This window comes from Vanellus vanellus, assembly GCF_965231255.1.
Source record: "Vanellus vanellus genome assembly, chromosome: 7".
In the NCBI taxonomy this organism is placed as follows: Eukaryota; Metazoa; Chordata; class Aves; order Charadriiformes; family Charadriidae; genus Vanellus; species Vanellus vanellus.
The window spans coordinates 36,340,058-36,367,106 of record NC_138912.1 but is presented as its reverse complement, the minus strand read 5'-3'; the positions used below and the strand labels follow the sequence as shown (position 1 = coordinate 36,367,106).

The 27,049-nt window shown below is 38.0% G+C and overlaps 1 protein-coding gene across 1 annotated transcript in view; it reads left to right on the top strand.

Annotated features, from left to right (window-relative positions):
* Window positions 1-27,049, top strand: part of CTNNA3 (catenin alpha 3) — a gene marked incomplete at both ends in the record, with an annotated part of 521,829 nt that overhangs the window by 4,729 nt on the left and 490,051 nt on the right. Inside the window, 3 exons of the mRNA XM_082486059.1 lie at window positions 1,736-1,842; window positions 9,205-9,397; window positions 20,300-20,466. Coding sequence (XP_082342185.1) covers window positions 1,736-1,842; window positions 9,205-9,397; window positions 20,300-20,466 — 467 coding nt within the window. The remainder of the gene's footprint in view (window positions 1-1,735; window positions 1,843-9,204; window positions 9,398-20,299; window positions 20,467-27,049) is intronic.

Sequence of the window (27,049 nt, the reverse complement as noted above, 5' to 3'; positions counted from 1 at the left end):
TCTATCATAAAAGGTTCTGGATGCTGGAGCTTCATCATGTGAGGAGGGATGTGTAACAATTTTGGCTACAGAAGGGCTGCAGTCCTCACTAGGAGACACCACCTGTTTCTGAAGCAGTGAATGATGGGGGCTCAGTTCCCTTCAAACAGAAGGAAAAGTTAAACTGTTGTATTTCAAAACTGTGGGAGTATCCTACCTACTGATTCACTGGACAGAAAGAGAACCACTGACACTGGCAATTTTGGGAGTCTCAAATTTGATTTACTTTGGGTTTGTTACAAGTATCTAAAAGTTAAATGTGTAAATATGGCCAGATAATTTGCATTGACATTTCTAGAGTTCTCTTATTAAGTTCCATAGAAGGAAAAGTGTAATTCCGGTCAGTATGATCTCAAGTTTTTATTCTCTTTATCTTTTGATTTGGAGTTAAAACTGAAAAAATAGTTCTTTACATATGCTACCACCTGACTGTGTGCAGCTGAATCTGCAAGAACTTAGGGCTGTGACTAGTATAGCTTGTAAGAAAAGAATTAACCTGGCACTTTCACGAAGAATGGCAAAACTCTGAATTACCTTTAACCTTAATTCTTTAATTATCATTCACATTATCTTTGCTTGCAAGGGAAATGTGGATAACTATTCTGTGATAAACAATTTAGATTCAGTTCTAAGCAACTTGATGTAGAAACCCTAAACCTACTGTGTTGTATTAAATCAATGCTAGGTTCACCAGAAGGTGACAATACATCTCTTGAGCCTTCACAATTGCAGTACCTTATTACTTTATTATACGGCAGCAATGGTTATAATAAATCCTGCTTAAAAAGGACAGATATCTATTATTTGTGTGTTTGAAGTCTTTATTGGCTAAAAAGGCTTTGCTGAGCTATGTTTTATGGGAAGTTAAGTTACTGGAAAATTTAAAATGCCTTTTATTTTGGGGCAATAATCAGCTGCATTCCTACTAAAGCACAGTCATAAGTCTTTGTTGGCACACGCACATTTCACTGCGATTAAAGGCCTGAACCACAGCCCAGTGAACTCGGTGAAAACCCTGAAATTAACATCAGTGGACTTTGAATCAAGCTCCTACTGAATTATTTATTCAACTTAAAGCCTTTACTTAGCTTTAATTCTGTCTTATTGACTTCAGTAATAGGCTTTCTTGACTTAATCTGTCTTGACACTTAGAAAATATTTGTTATTACAGGGTATAAAATAATGAAATGTTTCACTTTCTCCTGCTATTAATTTCCAGGGCTTTTAAGAGCTCCTGTATATATTTTTGTTCTTAAAGTGTTCATTATGACCACTGCAATTTGGCATGTGGATTAAGATGCAGGTATTGTGCGTTAACGTCTTTGGTTTATGATCAATTCAATAACGTAATAGTATTTTTTGCTTTAAAGCTCCTTTTTATTGACTACTGGAGAACTTATATTACAATTATCCTTGTGTATTTTTTAATGTAGGGTCAATTTAGAAATCTGGAAGAGAAGACAAGAAATTATATGTACTATTATTTTACAGTTTATGCAAGTATCTGCACTATTTTTTTCACAATTTGAACATGAGGAATCAGAAAAATTCATTTTATGTGTTGAAATCCAAGGCTGCTATAGAACCAAGTCTGTACTCCAATAGGCAGTTCTCTGGGCTCTGACAGAGGGCAATGACACTGGCAGTTGTGGCTAATAATTGCTTATTGCTTTTTTTTTTTTTCTTTTGTACCCAGGTAAAATGTCTACAAAGGTGCCAAGCATTAAACTGAAAATTGATCCTCGGGATCTGCAGATCCAGACGTTTACAGTGGAGAAATTATTGGAACCATTGATAATTCAGGTATTTTAGTATTGCGGAAAAGAAGTTGGATAACCATAGAGGGAGAGGAATAAGGCTGAAGAACTTTGGCTAAGAACACTATTGTGAAAGCCATACCCACAGCTCTTCTGTACTTGTAGTTTAGTCTGGCTCAGAAACTGTTCCAGGGGACCTGTCTTCTTCCAGATTTGGTCATTCATTGAGTCACCTCCATTTTCGCAAATACTACACAGTGTATCGTAGCAAATGTTTCAAGTTCTGGCTAGTCTGTTGTACAGTATTATCTAGTTGAGGTTTAAGTGTAGAACACACTGTAAATGGATTTCCAACACATGAAAAGTTTCATATTGTAAGTAGTGGACAGAGTGAAAAAGAAAAGCCTTGAAATCTGTAGGTGAGTTTCTTTGTCTGAATTTTGAAAAGAATTACATTCTGTTGCATTTTAGAAGAGATGCGCTAAGAACAGTGCAATTGTTGCATGTTGTATAAACCTATAGTAGCACTTTTCCTTCCAACTAAAGAAAACTTGGACTGAGGGAGTTACAAAAACGCTTTCAGGTGTGTAGTTATTTTTTTTAGGAGGACTAATTTTACTGCATATTCCGGTTCTATTTCCAGTAATCACTGGTTAAATATGCAGTGCTTAGTATGTTAAAGATTCTCTCGTTATCTCTATATTTGGTATGGATTAGAAATGTCTTTTTTAAAACAACGGAAAGGACCTACTTGCAGAAGACCTGACCTCATTTTCCAAATAGTGAGTAGAACTAAGAAAGTGTTAAAAGAGCTCTGTAGTAATATGTTACATGTTGAAGAACAGAAAGGACATCTTCTGTTTTGAAACTCAAGCTATTTTGAATTTTCTCTTCATTGTGCTTAGAACAAAGATGTTGGGGTACCTGCATTTAATTTGTCGATTACACATAGCACAAGTATGCCAGCTTATCACCGTCCTTCAGCCTTGCCAAGGTGTTGTAGATCAAACTACTTGTCACAGCTGTACACTGCTTATTTAGTATTCTTTTCCTGGTGCCCGAGGGTATGTTTACATGGTAGTCACTGCTCTGGCTGCACTTTGGTCACAGAGAGGTGTGGCTTCATTCAGAATTTTCTCTCACGTGCTTATGTACATAGGATACTTCATTGTTTTTCAGGTTGTGAAGATGGTCAGGTATAATGGCTGTAAAGTAGTTTCAGTGGTTGGTTGGTTAAGATCTTTCTGAACTTTTTGAGTAATGCCCCTTACGAGACCATAACTTTTTGTTAAATAAATTATGTTAGCAATCAACAAACAAAACTGATACTGGGAGGATGACTGTTGGTAAATAGAGCAAAGCCAGATTGAATACTGTACCCTGGCTGTTACTCTGTTTATATGCATGTAAGAATTGGGGATATACAGGTTGTTAAAAAAAGGTAAGGACATATATACCAAATTTCCTATTATTTCCATTTTTTCAATTTGAAACTTCTCTATTTTTTAAAAAGAGTTAAATAAAATCTTTTTAATTAAGACTGAAACAATTACTTGGGCAGGTGTTAAAGGAAAAAATTTTTTTCTCGTACAACTACTGGGCTTCATTTGACTGCACTTGGCCTCTTAAGTACATGGCAAATTTTGTTATTCCAGGAATGCAATTCTTTTCACACAAACTGCTCTGATGACATCTTTCCTCCTCTGTCCTGGGAGCCATTCCTTTATGTGCTATTTCCCTGGGCTTGCCAAGGGGTGGTGACCAGATACAGGGGAATAGTCGGATTATAATTAAAGCAGCAGCACATAATGATCAGCGGGAAGAATACAGAGATGAAAGATGAGGACAATAAAATGATGAGTGTGTTTGGTGTGATGGTTCTTATGTTAATTTGGACTTTCATATTGGAAAAGTCCTTAATTTGTTCCAGAAGTGGTGTATGTGCTCTAAAAGCTAGGAAAAGCAAAGAGGTGCTGATCGTGTTTTATAACAGTTCTAGAAAAGTTGCTCTTAAAAATCAGTTAATTCAGTGAAATAAGTTTCTCTTTAAAAAATAAAGTTGTATTTTCCCCATTAGAAGCTTTTGCCTCTATCTAACTCATCCAGTTTCTTTTATTATTTTTTCATTATCATCTTCAACATCTTTTATTTTTGCTTTGATCTTCTTTTCCTCCAATACTCATTTGTCCCTTCTGGAAGATTCTCTATTTCAGAAAGTAACCTTTTCTTTTTGTCATTACTTCATTTCCAGCTGTTACTAACTGAGCTGCCTCTCACTCATTTTGTCTGCCTGCCTTTCTTTTTGCCCCGGTGTGATTGACGGTGTATAAAACCTCAGTTAACAGTTCAGTGGTTTGTGGGAAGCCGTCAAGCTGGAGCATCGTATGTGGATGGATTATAAAATTAGTTTCGGAGTAGTAGGAAAAGATGTCTTGATAGACTGCATTTTAAAACCTTCTCTTGTATTACCAGTAGGTCAGACTGTGCTCAGGCAAGCTGCAACACCGTGGGTATTTTTAGAGGAGATGAGGAAATGTAAATTTTGGCCTGAGTTTTGCGGGATCAAAGAAACCTGACAAAACGAAGAAATTCAGGTTCAGAACTAAACAAAGAAACCATCTAATTTTTTTTAAAGCTCTCCTCAAGCATCTTTAAAAAGCTTGAGTCTGTTAAGAATGGAAATCCTTTGGTTGAAAGAGAATGTGATTTTGGCTGTCTGTTCCCCCACTCAACCTTAATGCTTTGTTTGTTTCATAACACAACTGTGGAAGGGAAACTTGCAGATTGAATGGGGAGGAGACTGAAAAAATTTTGAAAATGCAAAAGCAGGCATTAAAACCAATACTCAAAGAAGGATGACTGAGATGCTGGAAAGGCAATAAATGAAAACTGATCTATGATTAGAAAGAGAATCAGACCAGTCACAGATAAAAATGAGTAGTATTGTGCTCTGGCCCGATTCACTTGGCAACTGCTGCTTTGAACAGAGTTTAACTTTATTTTGAGATTTATGTTCCATTTTATTTATTTGTCTTGTAATGCTCTGGTAGGAAAGAGGCAGTGGAAGTGTTTGAGCTTTTCTGAAGTCTGTTCTAGCCAGTTATGCTAAGTGTTAAAGCAATCATTAAGTTAACAGCATCAATATGAGAGAAAATGAAGGCAAAACCAGCCTATGTGGAAGTCACTTTGCAAATGACTGCTCGATTCTCTCTCTTCCCTGCTATCTGCAATTGGCAGTGGTTATCACTTTGAAACTATAAAAGCAGTATGACACGTTGTTTTGTGTAAAACCCTTTCTGACTTGGCAACTTCTCCATCCTTGGAATAAAACAATGCCCCTAAATTACATTGTTCGGAGGATTGTAGGGGCAGCAGTCTCACTGCATTTCCCTCTGCATCCCAAACAGTGGCCTGACCCAGGGTGGTAAGTTCATATAGTGCCGTGCATGGCTCTGCAGAGATGGAAACTCATATGTTGGAAGTGGCATAACTGCATTAGTATAAGGCTGGACACAGAATTACAAATTGTAATATCATGGGGATGTACTACTAGCTGCACTCTGTTTTCTAAGTATTGCAAAAAAGTTTCTTTCATCCCGTCCAACTGCACCCTCACCAGAAGGGGTTCTCTCTGTCTGTGGCCTTTTTTTAGTTTTATTCCAGGTGCTTTGAGGACATTAGTTTTGAAAGGAAGTCTTTTAGGTAAAGTTCCCTATCAATGCATCTGGCACACTAAAAGTGATAGTTGTCAGAACTGACATCATTCAGCTGACAGCTGCCTTGATGTAAACTGGGTACATGCTCAGACAAACAGTCTTTCTTTAATTCTGGGTTTTATCAGAGATGCGCTCTGTCATGGAGCAATTAGTGTGAAGCAATCAGTAGATCATAAAGCATTTTCATTCGCGTAGCTGATGTCTAATATTTGTCATGCCTGTGCTAGATTTACTCACAAAATATAACAATTAATGTAATGGTAAATATCCTCTTGTTTTATCTCATCCTCAGAGACTGAAGTCTGTTTAATATCTTTGCTATACGATGTAATGATTACAGTTATGGCTAGGTATAAATTTGCTTCTGTAGCAAACTTTTATAAGAATTTTTCCTTTTGAATTTACATACATGTAAAAAATTTTGAAAGATATGACTTGATGAGACTGATACAGCTTAATTAATGCAGGAAACACTGTATAACTGCCTTTGCTCTGCAGTCATTGCAAGTCTTATAAGCTGTAAATTTGCCATTTATTTGGATATTGTATCTAAAGTGCTCTCTGTATATTTGTGTATACACACACACTTAATGTATATGTGTGTGTATGTATACATAAGTAAATATTTGTAAGAGCTTTTTCTTGCCAAACCTCTTGTCTTCCATCTGTTTCTGTTTTATACATACCAGCTAAGGAAAGTTTATGGCTGCAAGAGATAGGTAAATTTTACAGAATATGTAGAAACATCCACGTGTTCTAGAGCCCCTCGCATCGATGATGAAAATACCTAACTTGAAAGGCATTTGTTCCCACCTGTCATTCACACTGACAAAAGTTTGCTCACACAGAAACATATACTATTAGTTCTATGCACACTGAAAGTGACTAATCAGTATTTATTTGTATGGGCAATACTTTGTTATCCTCAAAGGTCTGACTCGGGTTTGAAACAGTGAGCAGGGGGTTCTGCTGTTGTCATTAGATCACTGAGTTCATGTCTTGTTTTTTCAAATGTCTAAGAATTGCAATTACACTGAACTAAATTTTAAACAAACAAACAAAAAAATCGATGCTTTAAGATACTGTTATATTAATATCAAAGGTGAACAAAATATTTTGATACTCAAGGTACCAAGGCATTATTTCCTTAACTACGGCAATAGTAAAAAGATTATCTGTAAAGGCTAGCAGGAACTGATTATAGCATTGGAAGAACTGCTGCACAGTTCCTTAGGAATTCAGTATTTGTGATAACCATGACAAAAAATCCCACCCCGTCAGCCCTATAAATAATGGTAATAACTGGAAACAACAACATGGTTCAGCTTGGCAGCTGTGATGGCATATGGGCTTGAAAATCTCACTTAAAAAAATCCTTGTGGCTGTTGCTCCTCACGGAGATACAAAATAACCTCTTGACGATGATTTCTGTTGAATGCTGGGAGACCTGCTGTATATGGCAATAAGAAGGTGTTAATAACTGTGAAATGCGGTTGGGCACGAGCAGGGTTAATGGGAATATGTTTTTTCTTATAATGGTATCATTTTGACTGTGTTTTCTGCCACTTCAGTACAAGCTGTGTTGACAGTGGATCACAAGGGCACGCTATATTAGCTACTGTGTAGTTCAATTATTTCTGTGTAAGATCTGCATAAACTGTTTACACTCAATGTTGGGATGCTGTGTTAGAAAATTCAGAGTAGTTTTTCTGTATTCCTTAATCTCTATGAGCCAAGAACTACCTATCAAATTTTAACTTGTATTTGCGATCAGAAGCTGCCTCTCATGTTTTCTGGCAGTGATGCTGAAGACGAAGGGCTTTACAGTCAAGAGTTTTCACTTGCAGGAATGATTATTTTTTATTTTTCCATTTGTTTTGTTTCTTTTCCTCCTTCTCCAAAGCATATGAATGAACAGTACATAGAATAGTTTTTTACATAGAAAGGAAGCTACGGTAAAAAACTGAGAAATAGAATATATTATTTTCTGGGAATGGTGATTAAATAGTTAAGACATTTAAAAAATGTCTTTTACTTGATAGGATTTTTGGGCAGCTTCTAAGTTTTTAGAGTGTTTTACGCCTTTCTTGTTGGAAGTATCAGCATATAATCTCTTTAACTTGCTCTTAAAAATATGATCAGTGAAACTGCAGTAAATGCTCTAGAAATAATGTTACAGGGTTTGTAAAAATAAAATATATTAAGATTCCTTTTTCCCAGTGCATTCTCTACCAGCTGGCTGCTTTATGTGCAATAAATAATTTCATTTACTTTCTTCAAGCCACAGTCAGAAAAATACCCAAGCCCTGTGTAACAATCTGAGCCAGCTGTTTATGTTGCTGTTTCCATGTGACATGCCAAAGCAGTTAATGTCAAGTGGCTGGTCCTTTTTCCCCCCCAAATTCCACATGAATGATGTAGGGGTCAGGGCTTTTGTCTTTCAAAGATGTGTTTATAGAAATGCTTTCCAGAGGGTGTTTGTTAGTTACTTTTAAGAATACTGATTTATGAAAAGCACTGAAGCGCATGAATTCATGAACAAGATCTAAAGGTGAGCTAGGGCACAGCCAGTGCACTGTTCTCATTTTATACCTGAGAATGGAGCCCTTTCCCCTAGACCAGCTCAAACCACAAGCTGTACAGCAGTCATTAGCTAAGTTTGCCTGCTGGACTGAGAAATTCATGCACAGCTTTTGCTTTGCTTATGCAATGTTGTTGATGATTGGAATGCCATTTAACAAAATGAAGTCATTATATAAAATGTGTTCATTGAGCTCCGAGACTAGATCTGTACTTAATATCGTACTATCCATGTTCTGGCACAGAGAACAGGATACAAGGAAGATTAAAAAACATCAGCGAACTTAATGAAAATAAAGTATGTTTTAAAATATCTGTATAACACTTTTCTTTTAAACTCTTTTAGGAGCCTTTCCTTAGTGTGACAGCTCAAGCAATGCCTTAGAGAACAGTCTGTTAGAAACATTCTGTTGGAATGTGGAGGCTGTGGTCAGATGATGAGGAATGTGGAGTGGGATGCTATATAAAACTAAGTTCTTTATGGATGTTGAAGTGCATTGGTAAAAAACATAGGACAAAGCTGCAGTAAACCTACATTCTGAGTAAAATGATGTACAATTTTAATGTCGAGAGCCTGCCTGAGAATTCTGACATGCTGACTTCTGAGCACTGCAATCCTCCTTTGTAAGAAGAGAAAGCATTTTGAAATGTATCTATACTCATTTTGGGTATTTGCTTCTGAGGTAACTTGGGAGATTTAAACTGGAAGTATGCGAGATTCAGCACTGATTATTATTCCTGCCTTGGCTGAAGCTTCCTTACTAGCATTAGTAATATTTTTTTTAGCATGAGGAAATTTTAAAATAAGCAGTGTCAGGAGTTTGCATCAGGGCTAATATGACAGTGAGATTTTTATTGAATTTGCTTTGATCATACAGAAAGAAGAATACGAAGTTGAGACATATTAAGTAAAATTATCTGTGAATTTTGATTCAACAGTTTTGCCCATTCTCAGTATGTATGCTGAGCTTGCCTGTCTCTAAAGCGGGGGGAATCCCAGTGCTTATTCTCAACTATATTAATTCGATTTTTTTTTAAATATGAAAACAATGCAAATTCACTTATTATAGAACTTAGACCACTATTGTCTTTTTTGTTTCTTTTAAATGTAGGTTACAACACTAGTGAACTGTCCACAGAATCCTTCTAGTAAGAAAAAGGGCCGTTCCAAAAGAGCTCGTGTCTTGCTAGCTTCTGTGGAAGAAGCCACTTGGAATCTGTTGGACAAGGGGGAGAAAATAGCCAAGGAAGCAATTGTGTTTAAAGAGGAACTTCATGCAGCACTCGCTGATGTCCAGAAAGAGAGTAAGTATATGACAAATAATTTAGGCACTACAAGGAGTTAGTTTAACCATGTAACGCTGGTGTCAACATGAAGCTAGGATATCCATGAGAAATATGTTTTGATGTGCAAGTGTCTGAACTTTGAGTTGTCTAATTGTAAACATACAATTGTCTAATTGTATGTTTCTCCACTTGTAAGGAGGTAAAGTGTGCAAGCTGGGCCCCATTGTGGAAAAACACTTGTATCGGTGAAAGTTTTGTTGTGGTTTGTTTTTGTGGGGTTTTGTTTGTTTGTTTTTTCTTTTTCAATGAAGACAGGGTAGGATGCCCCTTGTTAATTATAGTGGCTGTTAAGCAGAAGATTAAATTAATGCCTGCTTTAACGCTCTTTTTGAGAAGACCTGTTTACCTCAATCTGGGATTGAGGCCTTTTAGTTAAAAATTTGAAAACAGAAATCTTCCCTCTTTTGTGCAGTAGTAACAGTCCCATTTTGAGACTTCAGTAGGAGGAAGGTGGATTCTTTAACCCACTGCAAGAGTTTTTCGCTCATGATAGAGCAGCTCATCTTTGGTGAGTTTTGCCGTATTCCATTTCCTCATGACCTATCTCCCCGTGTCGAACCAGACTCCCAGAATAGGACTAGGTTTTATGATCTGCTCAAAATGCTGTGTTAGCCACTTTCTTTCAGCCTCTTTGTTGATTTTTACCCTCCCCGTGGATAATTAGGGCCTATTGGGTGAATATGACGGCCAGGCTCAAATAATAATAAGCTGGATGACAGACATCCAAACTGTGTTCCTGCAGAAATCAACCTTGAAAATTGATTCAGGAGAAGGTTTCAATGGAAAAAGGAGACACAAGAGTAATGCTTTTAGTGCCTGGTCGTTTGAGAATCATGTCCTTTCATCAGTGCTCTGTGAATTTTGTAAACAAATGGTTCCCAAGGGTTGCCTGGCATCAGATTAAGAGTGGCTGGTGAAAGCCTTCGCGAAAATCTGCGAAGAACAATGGCTGTACTATAAAGTTATTATCAGGCCATGTTATCAAATGAGCTAGTAGCCAGGCTTGATTTTACAAAGGGGCAAATTGGACTTCAGTAGCCTTTTCGCTACTGAGGAGCAGTGTGGTGTATGTTCTTATGGCATGTGACAACTTGTGCCTGAAGGACTGTGTGTTAGCCATTTAAATCAGGTCTTTATATCACCCTGCTCTTACTAAAGTTGCAACTTAATGAGGATATTTTTCTTTTTATTTTTTATTCTGTCTTCCTACGTGTGCAGCTGGGGCAATTTCTGAGACCCTGCTGTTGTTCAGAGTGGTGATTACTAGCTATTGGCTTCCCCTGGACCCAGAGATGGCTGCGCTTTAGAGTTTGATATATGCATATGGTGTCTGAGGTACCTTAAGGTCTTTTGTGATTAAGAGCGTTATGACCAGCAAATATCATTGTTATCTGTCACACTGATCAGCTGAGGCTTTTAAAAAAATCATTGATTTTGGAGTACTCTTAAAATGTTAGCCCATCCATTCCAGGCCGATAACACAAGACAAGAATAAAATATATAGTTTTATATTGATTTTTATACATAAATAATAGAAAAATATTTCACATTTTCAATTTATTTATTGATTCTCAGCCAAGACCAGAGATAACTACAAAAATAAATAATACATAAAGTAGATTATATACACCTCATACATTTTAAAAGAAAGTTAAGTCCATGTTATCACCTGTCGTTATGCAATGACAAACTGAGTATTCACAGCCAATCTTCCTCCAAGGATTTGCCAAACCGCACAAGTTAATGTTAAGAAGTTGGTGAACAATTGCAAAACAGATAGCAGTTTGTTAATTTTACAGATATTTTTTAGTCCTTTAAAGCTGTGTATTATTTTTAATTTGTGGTATGCCACATCGTATGTAACTTTATTGCCTGTTACTCAAGTCACATGCTGCTGCTGTTAAATGTCTTATGTTACTTGAAGGTCTTTGAAAGTATGTGGGTCATAAACTGTGCTTGCATGCATTCGCCTGCCACGCATGTCATAGTGTATAATATTTAATTTTCTGTGGGTGTATTTTTCTGTGGTGACTGGCAGGTATTTTATTAACATGCTCTTAAATAAATTATGAATTTTTGCAGGTGGCTACAGCTTGTATTTACTGTATAGTGGAATTTTGAAACAATGCTGTAGATAATTTCACTCAGATGTGGACCAAACTATCAGTTACAGAGTTGCACACCAACATCTGGAAAGAATACTCTTACATCTTTTCTCATTTTAGCTTGTGTCTCTCACTGAGCTTGTTGAGTTGAAGACTGTACCATGAGATTTCAACGCTTATTTCTTTTGAATATCAATCACCAGTGTGAAAATGCTGCTTTGTTACTTTTGGAGCTGATGAATGGGGGTTCCTTTTAGAGGAGCGATAGACTTTTTGCAAGCTGCTGCTGATAATCCTGTTCATAATAATATTTGGGGGATTAAAGGGGCAAATTAGTAGGATAAAAGTGAACAGTGGAGATAAGATAAGTAGAAGATTTGTCATATTTAATTCATCTGATGCATTAGTTACTCATCCAATGTCTCCAGAAATGGGGGCACGGATAGGGCTTCGCTGACTACAGTTTGGTCTTGACAAACACTGTCAGTAGATGAGATTTTTGTCTCTCGAATTCAGTTGAGTTCTGTTAGTGACATCTGAAAGAAGGTGTTGCTATAATGGATGGCAGGCACGTTCTAGTTTCTGCTTCCTTTGACGTTTGCAAAGTTTTACCTAAGATTTATAGTCTTGGAGCTGATCATTTTCATACAGAGGTCATCCACGTTTTTCTTTGATTTTCCTCTTAAGAAAGTACTTTTTTAAGGCCTATCTCTATCCACATTTTGATTCACCTTCTTCTGGAACTCTGCTAAGCCAGGCAGGCCTGTGGGTGGTGGACTGTGTGCATCACGCAGAAATCCACCAGCCTAGTACCTGAAGAACTGCTGTGTTTCCTGTTGATCTGGTTTGGTGAAGCTTGGTTAAAGAGTACTTTTTATTCTAAAATAGTGTAATAAACCCAAATATAAGTATTTTGAAAAATTCTCACTGCTAGTTTTCATTTATACAGCTTTTCAAAAAATTGCCTTCTGGCTCATAATGTGCTGTGAATTAATGGAAAAATAACTGACCCCTATACAAAGGAATAAGGAGCATTGTTCAGCCGTGAATGCTTCTGACACTAAACATCAGACTATAATTAATGTCCTGATTCTGATATTTAATCAGTTTTAAGACAAAACGGTAATGTGGGGAAACATTCTCTTAGGAATTGTCATTAAAGTATGGCATTATACTTAGGATAAGGATTTCTTGCACTTACATCAAGGTGTGATTGCTTATAGTTTTCAAACAGCTTTACAGGCATAGCTAAAACGTTTGGTATTTATTGCCATTGCTTACTGACTATATATGGTCAGAAACACAACAGTTGTTGTCTGCGTTGTTTCTATCTCTTGCAATGTCAATGTTTCATGCCTTTAGCTGTTATCATGCCCAAGTGTGTTCCTAGATAAGCCTTTCATCACACATAACAGTGAATGGAAAGCAAGTTACTTGCTAGAGTTACATTTTGACCCTTCAGTTACTCTATAAGGGAAATTAGAAAAAAATAATTTGGTATATTTTAATGTCCATATTTAATGTCTTTTGACATTAAACAGGAGAGGTGAGACTTTGATGGCATAGAAGAAACTACCATTCGCTGGCAAGAAATGAGGAGTCTACTGTAAGGTTATTTACTGAAAGAAGGGGATAGTGATCTCTTGTATTATACTATATTCTTATTTGTTCTGTTCCCCTCTCCCCCCAGTCCTTAAAATATGCTTAGCTTTCTCACTTACATTGAGGTACACGCATGTGCTCTGCATCCAAGGGACTTTCATTCTGGGAGAAACAATTTAGATATTCAGGTGCCTCAAAATAATCTGTGCTGTACACCCTTTTCTTCAAACCAGGAGCACATCTCTTGTAGAAAAGCTTCTGACATCACTGTCACTGGATCAGGTGTTTCTGAGTGGGAAAGGGGGAATGAAGAGAGATGTGTAAGGCATGAAGGGGGTGTGTGGTGGCTCTGATTACACATTAGAAAGAACTGTATGAGATGTGAAAGTGTAACTTCCTGGTATGCAGTGGTGAAATAACTGCAATGCAACAGAATACAGTGGTATCTGAGTGGGGTAAGAGACTGTGTGGCAGGAGAAAAATGTCCTGTAACATCTACAGAAAGCTAGTGGGAGAATCTGAGTTATCATGGTGTTGAATATTAGGAACATGCAGGAGGTATCAATCTGCTTTGCCCTGACACTGATAGTGTCACTTCCAGCTGGCTGGCTGAAGCAGAATCCTTTATTTGCTGTAGCAGATGGAAACGGTATTTCTGGGAGCAGAACAGGTGATTATACTAGTGACTAGTATTATTTAAGCTCTTGTTTTTAGGAAGGGTAGGTTGTTTTGTGCTCTGAGGTGACATTGACTCCCAGCCGCCTCTGGTACTGATTCTGCTTATGTGTTAGTTCATGCCTGTGGAACTTGAGGCTGCAAATACTAATGTAAGTCAGAGTTTGTAAGTTTTTCTGTTATTGGTATAAACCATCGACCCCCCTCCCCCCTCTTCAAATTTGAGACGAGGAAGACTTTTACTGACTCTGGTACCTCCCTCCCTCCCTTAGTCAGTGGGCTCCCTTTGAGCACTGTGTTTCTCTGGAACTGTGAATCCACCAGTCTCTAAGGGTGCAGTTCACTTGAGTGGGTGACAGGACTTTCTTGGCAACAATACCTCGGTGTGGGAGGGCACAAGAATGGCATAAAATTCACAGCATTCCATGTGGATTTCACACTGCTGCAGTTAAAAATAAAAAACGAGAGGAGAAAGCCAGACGTAAAAACAAAGAGAAGAGATAGAAATGTGATGCTTAGATAGATTTTCTTTCTCCTACTAAATCCTATTCAAAGAAATCAAAGAAGAAAGCATAATTCTGATGGTTTTGCCTAAGCCAATAAAGAACATGTAGCTGTTGCCTGAGTGTAGTGTTGAACACTGTCTCTGAGGGGTGCTCGCTGACTGCGGTTAGTGGTATTACAGTAAGTATCTGTGCAGACAGATTGCGTGCCGTCGGCTAGCAGCCCAGCAGAAGTGTGTACCTTTTGTCAGCTATTTGCCAACAGCAAATTTGCCAAGAGCCTTACAGTTAGTTGACTTGTTTTTAAAGGAATCTTTATCTAAGTTTTTGAATATTTTTGGTGCTAGGTGAAGTGCATGGATCCTCTAACTTTTTTAAAAATTACCTGTGGCTGGACTTTTTTTTTTTTACCTTTCCCTATGCTCGAGCATGTACTTTTGTAAGCACACGCATAAGTAGTGGTCATTTGAGCATAGCAGTCAGTAGCCAATCAGCTAATGGTAGTAACACTATTTACATTGGGCATCATCTATCTGTGTGTGCTGAATAGAGTCCTGGAAGTATCAGTCTTCCAATAATTACGTAGTTATGATGTATCTTAACTTTGGTTCTTTAAATTGCTTCTCATTTGAATGTCTAAAATAATTGAAATACTATGAATACTCCCATCTTTCTCCTTCCCTATTTGTGTCACTAGAGGGGCACTGTCTTTCATGTTTCATTGTTTGTGACAAATGTAATTATGAAGAATATCCATTAGATGGGAATTACGATAAAATGGATGAAATTGCATTGAACTGTCATGCTGTCTAGTGCATTTTAAGAAAGTTCTAACATCATGTTGTTGTCGGAGCTGTTATTTTTGGCTGCTGCTATCTGCCTAGGCTGCATCTCATTGCTCTGTTTTAGGGTCATGATTTTATACTTGTTCAGCCCTCCCAGCTTATGTCCAACTCATTTCTAAGGGATTGATCATATTCAGACCCTTTTGTCTTGTCTTTGCTCGCTCGCTCACAGAATGACAGAATGGTTGAGGTTTGAAGGGACATCTGGAGGTCATCTGGTCCAACTCCCTGGCTCAGGCAGGGCCAGCATTCTGCCCAGGACCATGTCCAGTCAGCTTTTGAATAGCTCCAAGGATGGAGACTCCACAACCTTCATAGTCAGACTGTACCACTAAGTCACTCTCACAGTGAAAAAATGTTTTCTGATGTTTATACGGAACCTCCTGTGTGTCAGATTGTGTCTATTGCCTCTTGCCCTGTCACTGGGCACCGCTGAGAACAATCTGGCTCCATCTTCTTCGTGGTTCAAGTACCCAGAAGATACCAGTGCTGAAATGGTACTATTTTTGGATTTTAGGACTATTTGAGGTTTTGAAGTGTCTCAGGTGCTTGAAGAACACCCAGATCCATATGGCCATTCTATTCTGGAAGGCACAATAGCAGAGACCTGGGTAAATATTCACATGTGGGGCCTGTGAACACGCTGTTCAGCCTTCTCTTTATGGGTAGGGTGAAGCATTACAGTAGAGATATCTGAGGAGCCACTGTGCTGTCAGAGGATTATATTTTTTGTTCCCAACTTTTATTAAATATTCCTGGTAACAGCACTGTCTCCTGTCCTCAGCTAAGCTATATCTCACTTCTCTCCTGATCCATTCAGTTACTGACTCATAGGTTCACCATTCACTCCTGTCTGGGCTTCTCCCAGCTGAGTACTTTCACTCCTTTCTAATCAACCAGTTCCTGTCAAATTTGCTTTCCTGGTCGGTTTTGTTTGGCCGCTTTTACTGCACAGAGAGACTCTACTAGCAGGTTATACAGAACTTAAAAACTCAAATGTAGCTGGTTATTGGCTAACGCGTACAGTAGATAGCTAAGACCAATGAGTAACGCAGCAAACTTCTCACTCTTCCTCTCCCTCTCTCCTCAAACTAACTAATTCTATTTTATTTTCTTATTGCCTTCCCTTCATTAATTCTCTTCTCGGTTTCTCCAGACTTAACTAGTTTTCTACAGAAGTTCTTCTGAACTGCAACAGATTCTGTGCCTACGAAGTTTTAAGTTTCCCAAAGGTCACCAAGTTGACTTGCTACTTATCCTTTTATCCTGGGAAGTATGTGAGGTTAACAGGCCACATTTATCTTGCGATAAAACCTATTTGCAAATCTGGCTTAAACTGCTGCGTTAAAATAAGTCAAAAGCAGATTTGCCTTTGCTCGGATGGCCCAAGACACTGCAAAAATAGTAGTGAATTGGGTCTGTTTGCTTACTTGCTTACCTTGTAAGTAAATGCTAATAAATAACAGGTAGTAGAATACTGCATGCTGTTTTCTTCTTCTTATAAACACTTTGGATGTTCTCTATGTCTAAAAAACCAAAGGAGTCAGTCAATAAATAGTGGAACAAGGAGAGCCTGTCTTCCTTCAAATTTGCATCTCAACACTTCTGTAGATTCTTGAAACTTAGTAGTAGGTGAGCTTTTGCTGCCAGCTCCCGCTTGCCAGCAGTAAGGGCTTTAACTTGTTCTCTTTCCTATTTTCATGGAAAAGTAGTTAGCTCACTTTGAATATCTTCCTCTGTGTAAAAAAAAATTATTGAAGTTGGTTAGGAAGTTCAAAAGTTACCAGGTGGCCAGTCAAGCGGTGGTGATGTTAATTTTATTCACTTGGGAAACAGCATCTCCCTGGCACTTTAGTCAGTATTTGTTAAAATGAATCCTGAGGGACCAAGGTGAACAGCTCCACACATACATCTGAATTGCAAAAAAATTTTCATTGTTTCGTGCATTCTTGTCTTATGAAGACATTACACGTGTCAGCTTCTTGGTTTTGTGCAGATATTTTTAAGAATCTGACAGCTATAATGGTCTGAATTAATATTACAGTGTACGCATTCCAAATACATAAAAAACGTGATGTTAACTTGTACTTTTACAGCACGAAAGATAACATGTCACATTTAAGATATTCAAAACCAATAACTGGCAGGACAAACAGCTGGTAGTTAAATACTATGAAAATAAAATGGAGACAGGTTTTGTTATTCATTGACATTGCTTGTTCTCAGAAATTTGGAAAGTTTTCTTTCTATTTGAAGTGCTAAGAGAATGAAAGGGCAAGGATTTTAGTTTTGTGATAGTGTGTATGCACTGTATTTCCTATGTTCTTAGTAAGACGTGGGGAATTTCCAGAGTTAGTATCTTAAATTCCTACTAAAACTTCCCAAATTGCTAATAATTTATTAACGCTTGTAGTAGTCACCTTCAAAAGTACATATAAAGATATGTATGCATGTAAGCATGATTTACACTCTCTGTTTACTCCCCCCCGCCCCAGATTACTGGGCTCAAATCAGTGCTTTGAAACTTGTAGTACTGAAAACAGTACTCATCTGGAGAGGTGTTTCTCTCCATTGCAGTTGGGGAAATAAAAAAACCTTAAAAATCAATCATTCTGATTAATATTTGATTTTTATTTCTTGTAGTTCTATTTGTTATGATGTGCTCAGCTATGGTGCATTATCTCACCAAATGCGAGAGAAAAGTTCTGATCTGCTGTCCCGAGCACAAGACATTTTTTTACTTTCACTGTTTTGAGATGTAGCAGGTGCTAGAACCAGGTCTCAAATTGGTGTGATTTTCATTTATTTATGGTGTTTGCTCATCACGTACTTGAGATACATGATTTACACAAAGACTTTACCAAATCCAAGAGAAAAACAGAGAGTACTATCAGAGATGGGTGTTCCTGGAAATCCGAGGAGCTTCAGCATGTTGGACGTATTCAGTGTTCTGATGATCAGGCCAATACTATCTCAGGTGCTGGTATGGAGACTCTAGTGGTTGGCGGGTTAATTTCCGTGGCCGTTGCTCAATATTTTTTTCAAATGCAGTTTCTAGTAGCTGCTGTGTTTTGGATTTAATATGAGAATAAAGTTGATAACACACATTGTTTTAGTTGTTGCTAAGTAATACTTATATTAAGTCAAGGGCTTTTTCAGCTTCCTATAGAAATGAAGAGGGAGCGTAGGCAGGACAGCCTTGGCCAAAGAACTATTCCATACCATAGACCATGTGCTCGTATAAATGGGGGTTGGCCGGGGAGTGGTAATCCATGATTGCTGCTCAGGATGGGCTGGGAAATCAATCGTCAAGTCACGAGAGCAATTGTATTGCATCACTTTATTTTGTGTATTCTTTTACCATTATTATTATTATTATTTTGTCTTCCGTTACTGTTCTGTTAAACTGTCTTCATCTCAACCCATGAGGTTTTTTTTGTTCTCCTTTCTTCTCTTCTCCCTACCTACTTGGGGGGGTGGGAGGGGAGGGAGTGAAGAGCTGCATGGTCTTAGTTGCCAGCTGGTGTTAAACCACAAAATGAAGTCACGTGTAGAACCAGCCTGGCAAACTCTGGTGCACTTGAATAATTCTCATTGAATTCCGATTGAGGGAGCACATAAGTCTGTATCTATGTAATTACAGGAAATCCCTTATGTTTCTATGTATTTCTATGAATATGCATCGATTACTGATTGTATGTATTTGGTACAAACCTTGTTGCCTAGTTTTTGATTTGAGGACCCTAACGCTTATAAAAAACACACGCTTGGTTCAGGTAGCAAAACTTTTTGTTTGACTAGCTTTGACTTTACTACCAGATTCTCTGAAGTAGATGTGCCGATAGCATTCCTGCATGAGGCCTGTCCAGACTTCTTACCTTTGAATGAAGCTATACAGTGCTAAGGGTACTGTGAATTTTATTTCTACGGGCAATATTCTCTCCCTACTTTTGCTCAGAATTTGTAGAAAAAAATTACGTATTCTTGCACTCTCTCTCTGTAGGAAACCTCTGTGATACAAAATGACTGCTTGGAGAAAAGTACTCCATTCTTATACCAAGACTTAGGTAATTTAGATATAGGTAGAAAGAATATTGCATAATAAACAAAAGATTTAACTTTGGAGCAATATTGAATTTTGTTAAATGCCATATGTTTTGTTGCTGTTGCATCCAAAATCCAGGACATGCTTAAGGCAGTTGTCAACAAAGGGCTGGCTTCATGAATACGTAGTCTTTCAATAGCTACATTTACTAATGATGTTTCCTAATTTTAGCACAGCTGAAACTATTCATTTTTGTGACTTTCGATCCGTCTTAGGTTATCCAAGCTGATATAGAGAGTTTAATGGGTCAAATGTTTATTTGAGCCGTTTGTGCTTGTCTGACGAGAGTTTTTCAATGCTGGTCTGTGTAGAGTGAGTTCTCTCAAGGTTGTGCCATCACTGGCAAAGCTCCTCAGGCGATAATAGACTTTGAAATGCTTTTAGAAATGAGTGTAATGGCAATTTTTTTTTTTTTCCTCAGAGCAAATCTAGCTGACAGACTGCTGAAAGTAAACTTGGGTGTTTGTCATTGTTGTTCTTCTTAAATTTCATTTGTGAAACTTCATGTTGCAGAGCAGTATATTGTTGTCTACTGGCATGGTTACTAGCTCCACTGCATAGATTTCACATATTTTACGTCCGAGTCGAATGTTTGTGTGCATGAGATTTTCATTCCATTAACTTATATTTATAATGAGAAGAGCAATATTTGATTCCCTTCTGTGACCAGGAATTATTTAATAGCAAGGACGGCAAAGTACATAGTAATATAAAAAGCAGTGACTAGAAAAGTTCAACATAGCACCCCTGGCATCGTTGTGTACAGTTAAGAGTAATGGTGTGATTGCCAAGGGAATTATTTTAGAATTAAATGATTCAGAAGAACAGAAAGGGAACATCATTCAAAATGTGGAACATTCTGCGTGATCTATAATAACTGACCTTCGTTTCAAGGCAACAAAGAGGTGCCAAATTTATTGGCAGTACTTGTGACTTGCCAAAGAATGGATCGAGTTTTAGCTATTTTTTTTTTTTTCCTGGGTGTTGTGATATAGCCTAAGGAAATTTATGTCTTCATTTTGCAGGTCAAGCCTTAAAGGTATCAGCAGAGGCATTTACGAGTGATCCCTGCTATCTGCCTAAGAGGCAGGCTGTTGTCCAAGCAGCACGATCTCTGCTTACGGCCGTCACAAGGCTTCTAATTCTGGCAGACATGGTTGATGTGGCATACTTACTGGAACATTTAACTGTGGTGAGTAGAATTTGACTTAACTCAGTCTCCCTTTAGCCAGAGAAGTGTTGGCTGATGATTCTTTCTGCATTGAAAATTCTTTTTGTACTTGGGAATTGCAGATCTCATGCATGTAACACCTTGGCAATTGGTAAAAGTGTAGATCCTAGATGAGATTTGTAGAATGTACCAAAAAACCAAGTCTTCTAACTCAACGTATTTGGTCTGGGGAAGCAGGTGGTTATCCATACAATTATATTTTAACTTCCTTTTATTTCATAATCCTATTTTCTTCCTTGAATTGTTGTACTTGTATAGCTTTTTATGCATGAAACCTTCTGGATGTTTGTGGCAGTAGTAGGCAATAATTTATTTGTAGAGAATCTTAAAGGTGGAATTTTATGTGGATATTTATGGAGCGAAAGAACTGAGTAGGTAAGGGTCTATCTCTCGGTTTAAGTCAGTTAGTAAGAGAGATCAGCTAAAAGGAGAGAGAGATGTGTGAGAGAGGCCTCCAGCAACTCTCCATCTCCAGCTTTGTACACTGCAGACAGAAGACTAGAAAGTCCTGATGTTGGCAAAGCTTGGAAAATTGTGCAGTAGAAAATATTCTCTAAAAGCCACTTAATTTTTTCACTCAATGGAATAAAGTGTTTTGGAAGTGTGTATTATACTAGTGCTATGTTTTGGGTCATCTTTTTTCCACCTGGTTCTCTTTATACAAAAGGGATCATTCTTCTGTTCCTGTATAAAACTAACCAGTGGTTGTCCCTCTATTGCTGAATTAGGCAAAATTTTCTGTTGTTCAACATTAAAATGCTCTCCTGTCTACATAAACTTGAACTCCTTTAATGTCAGCCATAGTGTCCCATGTGAGCAGGCTTCCTTCCTTTTTTGAACAGTGTGATTTTAATCTTGCCAGCATAATGTGTCTGAGCCCAAAAATGTGTTTACTGAGTTTCTTCTCTGGCTGCTTACTCCATTCAATCTGGCGTGTGTCTTTCCTGGGAAGAGCTGGAGATAGTTCTATTTTTGTTTCCTCCCCCCCCCCCCCCCCCCCATTTTCAGTGATGCGTGACAGACTGATAAAAATTCCAACTTTTATTGACTTCTTGATGTTGCAGGGCAGAGGTGAATAATCAGCGCCACCTCTAATAATACCTCATGCCACAAGAGGAGCCACTGACTTAAAGGGGAGTGTTTTGAAGCTTCTGTGTTGTTATATATGTAGGAAACTTGCCAGCTGTAAGAGGAGTGGCCTGTGTCTTTTGTACTGTTTGTGGAAAATTTTCTTAAATTATGATATCTGTCATTGGTAGCCTATTACATTTTTACATATGTATTTTCATAATCCTAGATGCGCCCTTCTAAAATGTTTTCAGTATTTTTTTACATGAGAAGAACTAAAATTGGGTAGTTTTTCTTTCCTAGAGTTTCAGTATTTCTAAGCAACCATATAATTCACTTCCTGATTTCCTGTTGAAAATGAAAACTAGCAATAACTGAAAATCATAAAAGAATGCAGGGTATCATTCAGGAAAAATGGTAACGAGTTTCTTCTGCTTTCATACTTTAGTTCTCTTAATAGGAGTGAGAACTGAACTCTTCAATTAACTCTTAGAATAAATTAGCGTGGCATAACACTCTCCAAAATGCCTATGTAAAAAGACTTGCCCTAAGTCCTTAGAGGAAGGTGGAACATTTTCTATATTTTAGTCTCTCTTCTGGTTGTTGAACTTGCCAACAGTGGTATTAGCTGTAATGGTGTCTTTTTATGTTGACATCTAATTAGGAAATCGACTTAGAAGATAGAGTAATTTCAACATACGCTACTGAACATCCTTCAATTTATAACAGCTTTTGGTCATGCCTAACTGAGCCAGATTTAAATGCAATTAAATATTTTAATAAGCCTCAACTTTGCTCTTTTCAAAGTCCTTAACTTTAATTATTATACTTTAAAACTCCCTTAGGAATTCAGTTTTTCTTCAATGTGGACTTGCTCCAACAAAAAGACATTGTATTCACACAGTGGCTGCAGCATAGAACCTAGACCTTGTCTTTGCTGTATCAGCTTTAATATTCTCAATGTTTGTATGCTCATATGATTTGAAAATCAACTCTCTTTAAAAGTCATTAGCAGTTTTTCTTTGAACTTGTTCTAAAATTTTAATACTTTTACCATGTTATCCTCTTCTTCACAAAGACACGGATGTTACAGCTCTTATTAATCATTTAAGAGATAAGAAATGTCATTGGCCTTTATTTCCATAACTCTGAGCTCTATAATTATCATAGAATAAAATGAAGAAATTTAAAGGACTGAGCCAAAACTAATTTTAAAAATAAAAAAAAAAAGTAACAGTAGAATAAATAAAATGAAAATTCTAACTAAGGATGTTTTTTTGTTTGTATATATAAATTAAAAGAAGGTGATCCAGAAAGACTGAGGCACTTGGGTCTTTTCGGTCTAGAGAAAAGAAGATTGAGGGGGGATCTTATTAATGCTTACAAATACTTAAAGGGAGGGGTGCCAGGGGGATGGGAACAGTCTTTTTTCAGTGGTGCCCAGTGATAGGACAAGAAGTAATGGGCACAAACTTAAGCATAGGAAGTTCCATCTAAACACGAGGAGGGACTTCTTTCCTTTGAGGGTGGCAGAGCACTGGCACAGGCTGCCCAGAGAGGTGGTGGAGTCTCCCACTGTGGAGACATTCCAAACCTGCCTGAACACCGCCCTGTGCAACTGCTGTAGGTGACCCTGCTCTGGCAGGGAGGTTGGACTAGGTGATCTCCAGAGGTCCCTTCCAACCCTGACCATTCTGGGATTCTGTGATCATCAAAGAACTCTATAGAGTATTAATCAGATCTTATTCTGTATGTTAGTATTTCATGGGGAAATACCTATTTATGTATCTAATATTTTTCAAATCCATTTATCAAATAGCGCTGAAAAGTTTTTAGTCTTGCTCACTCAGTAAAGCTGGTTAATTACAACGCTGACATTCAAAACATTTGAAACCATACTTAATTCTACTGACAGGATGCAGTTTGGATCATTAAACTTTAATTTCCTCTGTAATCTGTGAATAAAAATAGAAAGGAAACAATGTGACTAGCTGTCAGATAAAGCGTTGTCTAGTGTTACCTGTCACATCTGCCATTCTAAGTATATCTGGGAAAAAAGATGAACTTCAGCTACCTCCTTCCAGTTTATACAGTCTATAAGAGTGTTGTTTTCTTCACGCTTTACTTAGACTTCAGACTGTTTTTGACTTCTATATAAAACAGTATAATGCTGAAAATAACGAATATTTTTGTCACAAAATTATTGAAACGCAACTCTTAGACTGACCTGCTATTTCTAGTTTATTTGGAAGAAATAGGTAAACCTGGCAGGAATTTCACTCCAAATGTCCAAAACCATACCTTTGTGAACATGAGATTAGCTTTTTTTTGACATTTTGCTAATAAAGTGGAGACCATTTTGGTTGTTTTATGGATTTTATAGAATTTTCCCCCAGCAAATTGTGTATCAAATAACGCATATTAGAAACCGGTAAAAGTTCTCAGTGACTTACCATGTTCTGGCATAGTATACTTCTAGCCATTTGTGAAATTTACAGCCTTATAAGAGTGTGATGGTGTGGTGCAAACAATGAGCTCGTTTTAGAGTTGACTGAGAAAATAAAATACATCACACTGATAAGAAAGGTTTTGCTTCTTTAAACAAGTGAAGTTTTTTTTTAAGCAGGGAGGAGTTTACATAAATAGCTGTCTGTATCTGAGTTTCCACACTTATTTTAGAGTTTGAAGTCTCTGACCATAAAACTGAGTTGTGAAAAACATAGTCAGATAAAGGGCTGTCTCATGTGTTGCACTCTGTGATTCAGAGCTGTATTACCAGCCTCATTTGTTCTGGTTAGTAATGCTCGATATTATTTAAGTGAATTAACAGACTAATGGAATTGCTTGAATTTATTGATCAGAGGAAAACAGCAAGAAGGTAACAAGTTCTGAGAATTTCATTCAAAGTGCATTGGCAGTCTGTCTTTTTCTAATCTATTTCAGATCATGCTGAGCCAACATGTTTTATCTGCCTTTTTTCCCTTCTTGTCATGCTTGTAGATTTACTGTTTAAGTCTTCATATTTTTCATGAACGCCTCAGACAGCGTGATCTTTATAAAATGCTTGCTTAGAGTTATTTAAAACTCTTGCCAGGGAAAAAAAAAATGAGTATGGCTACAGATAAGAAACAACTTGTGAACTTGGGCCCTGTGGGCATAGTGCTGTCTGTTCCACCCTTCCCTGCAGAGTGTTCATCAGCATTAAAAATGTTTTGAGCGGGAGAAAAACAGTATGGTTACATAAAGGAAGAGAGGTAAGTCAGGCCTACCTATGCTTCAGATTTAGGTATTTGGTTCGACTCGCATAACTCTGCTTAAACTAGAATTGGACTTGCTCCCTGCATTACTGTCTGACTGTGTTGGTATTGTGGTGTCATGCAGTAGAACATTAAAAAATGGAAGAAAGGCTACCCCGGGAGTACAGGGCCAGGAGTTTTAACGACTCTCTTCTAACAAACCGTTGCTAAGGAATGGACTCCCCACTCTGTTTATATAATATCTGGGTTTGGTCTTAGCATGGGAATCACCTGAAAAAAAAAAAGAGCATTATCCTTTTCTTGCCAGTCAGAAACATGGCTTTGAAGGGACCCTAATTGGCCAGCTTCAGGTACTACAGTTCCAGAATTTCTTTGAAGTGAGCAAGACTGAAGGCTCCTGAACGTGTTTTACCAGAGCGCAAGAAAACCTAATGGAATATAATGGCTGTATTTCCAAGAGAAAAGCTCAACTGCTGGCTTAAAAACACACTTAGAATCATAGAATCATCTAGGCTGGAATGGATCTTTAAGATCATCTGCTCCAACCATTAACCTAACACTGCCAAAACCACCACTAAACCATGACCCTAAGCACCACATCGGCGCATATTTTAAATACCTCCAGGGATGGTGACTCAACCACTTCCCTGGGCAGCCTGTTCCAATGCTTGACAACCCATTCTGTGAAGAAATTTTTCCTAACACCCATCCTAAACGTCCCCTGGCATGACTTGAGGCCATTTCCTCTTGTCATATCGCTTGTTTCTTGAGAGGAGAAACGGACCCCCACCTGGCTACAACCTCCTTTCAGGTAGTTGGAGAGAGCGATAAGATCTGCCCTCAGCCTCCTTGTCTCTAAGCTAAACAACCCCAGTTCCCTCAGCCGCTCTTCATAAGATTTGTACTGTAGACCCCTCACTTAAAAGGTTTGGAAACTAATCCAGTCCTCGCTTCTTTGCAGCCTAGACCCTTTCCTTCAGTCTTATTTCTAGTTCAGTACCTCTCAGCAGATTCGTGTCTGCAATAGACTCTTCAGTGTCATCTTTGTGTGTATTGAAGACTTTTCTTTGTCACATCTAAGACTCGGGTGCAGGTCAGCTCCCTCAGGAATTTTTCCTTCTTGGGAATTTCCTAGTTTTGCTTCTGCTGCAGGCACCCTGTCTGCTGTCTTTCACTGTTTCCTGTCCTACCTAGTATCCTAGAAGGGTCTCCTTGGTAGACCCTAGTATGCTTGGTAGATTTGAGAGAGGATCAGTTCCATTTCTTCCAGAGTCTCTGCATTATATGAGTACAGTAGGAGCAGACCCTCACCCTTAGCGGTGGCAGGGAAGATAAATACGCAGTCTTCCTCCCTGCTGCTCTTTTTAATAGAGTCATAGGTCATAACAGCAAAAGAAAATCATGCCCATCTATTTCACTCTAGCCAAAAAAAAAAAAAAAAAAGGGAATAGATTGCCCTCTTAAAACTCCTGTCTGGGAGGGAGCGAGTTCTGACATCTCTTGAAAACTGTGGGTAGACAGACCTGGGAAGGGAGGATATAAACTTTTTTTATGAAGAATTAAGAAAAAGAGTTAAGGAATAGATTCCTAAAACTGGGAAAAGCTTAAAGCTGCCTTAGGCAACAGGGGTCTCTGTTTGTATCCCTGAGACAATGAGAGAGAATGTAAGCAGCAACCTGTCAGTTATACAAACCAAGAGAAAATAGTAATGAAAGCAAATTTAGGACCAAGTGAATCCAGATAAGTGCTATACAATCTATTTGCACAACCCAGGTATAAGTGGAGGGGGAGTGAAAGAAGTAGGGCTTATTCTGAATGGATAAGGCTTTTTTAAAGTAAGATGGAATTTTTCTTGTTTGGTTTAACATACATAGTATGAAAGATATTTCATAGAATCACAGAATCGTCTAGGTTGGAAGAGACCCTTGGGATCATCGAGTCCAACCATCTACCCTACTCTACAAAGTTCTCCCCTACACCATATCCCCCAACACCACATCTAAACGTCTCTTAAACACATCCCGGGATGGTGACTCAACCACCTCCCTGGGCAGTCTATTCCAATGCCCGACCACTCTTTCTGTGAAAAAGTCTTTCCTAATGTTCAGTCTAAATCTACCCTGTTGGAGCTTGAAGCCATTCCCTCTCGTTCTGTCATTAATTACCTGTGAGAAGAGACCAGCACCAACCTCTCTACGGTGTCCTTTCCAATAGTTGTA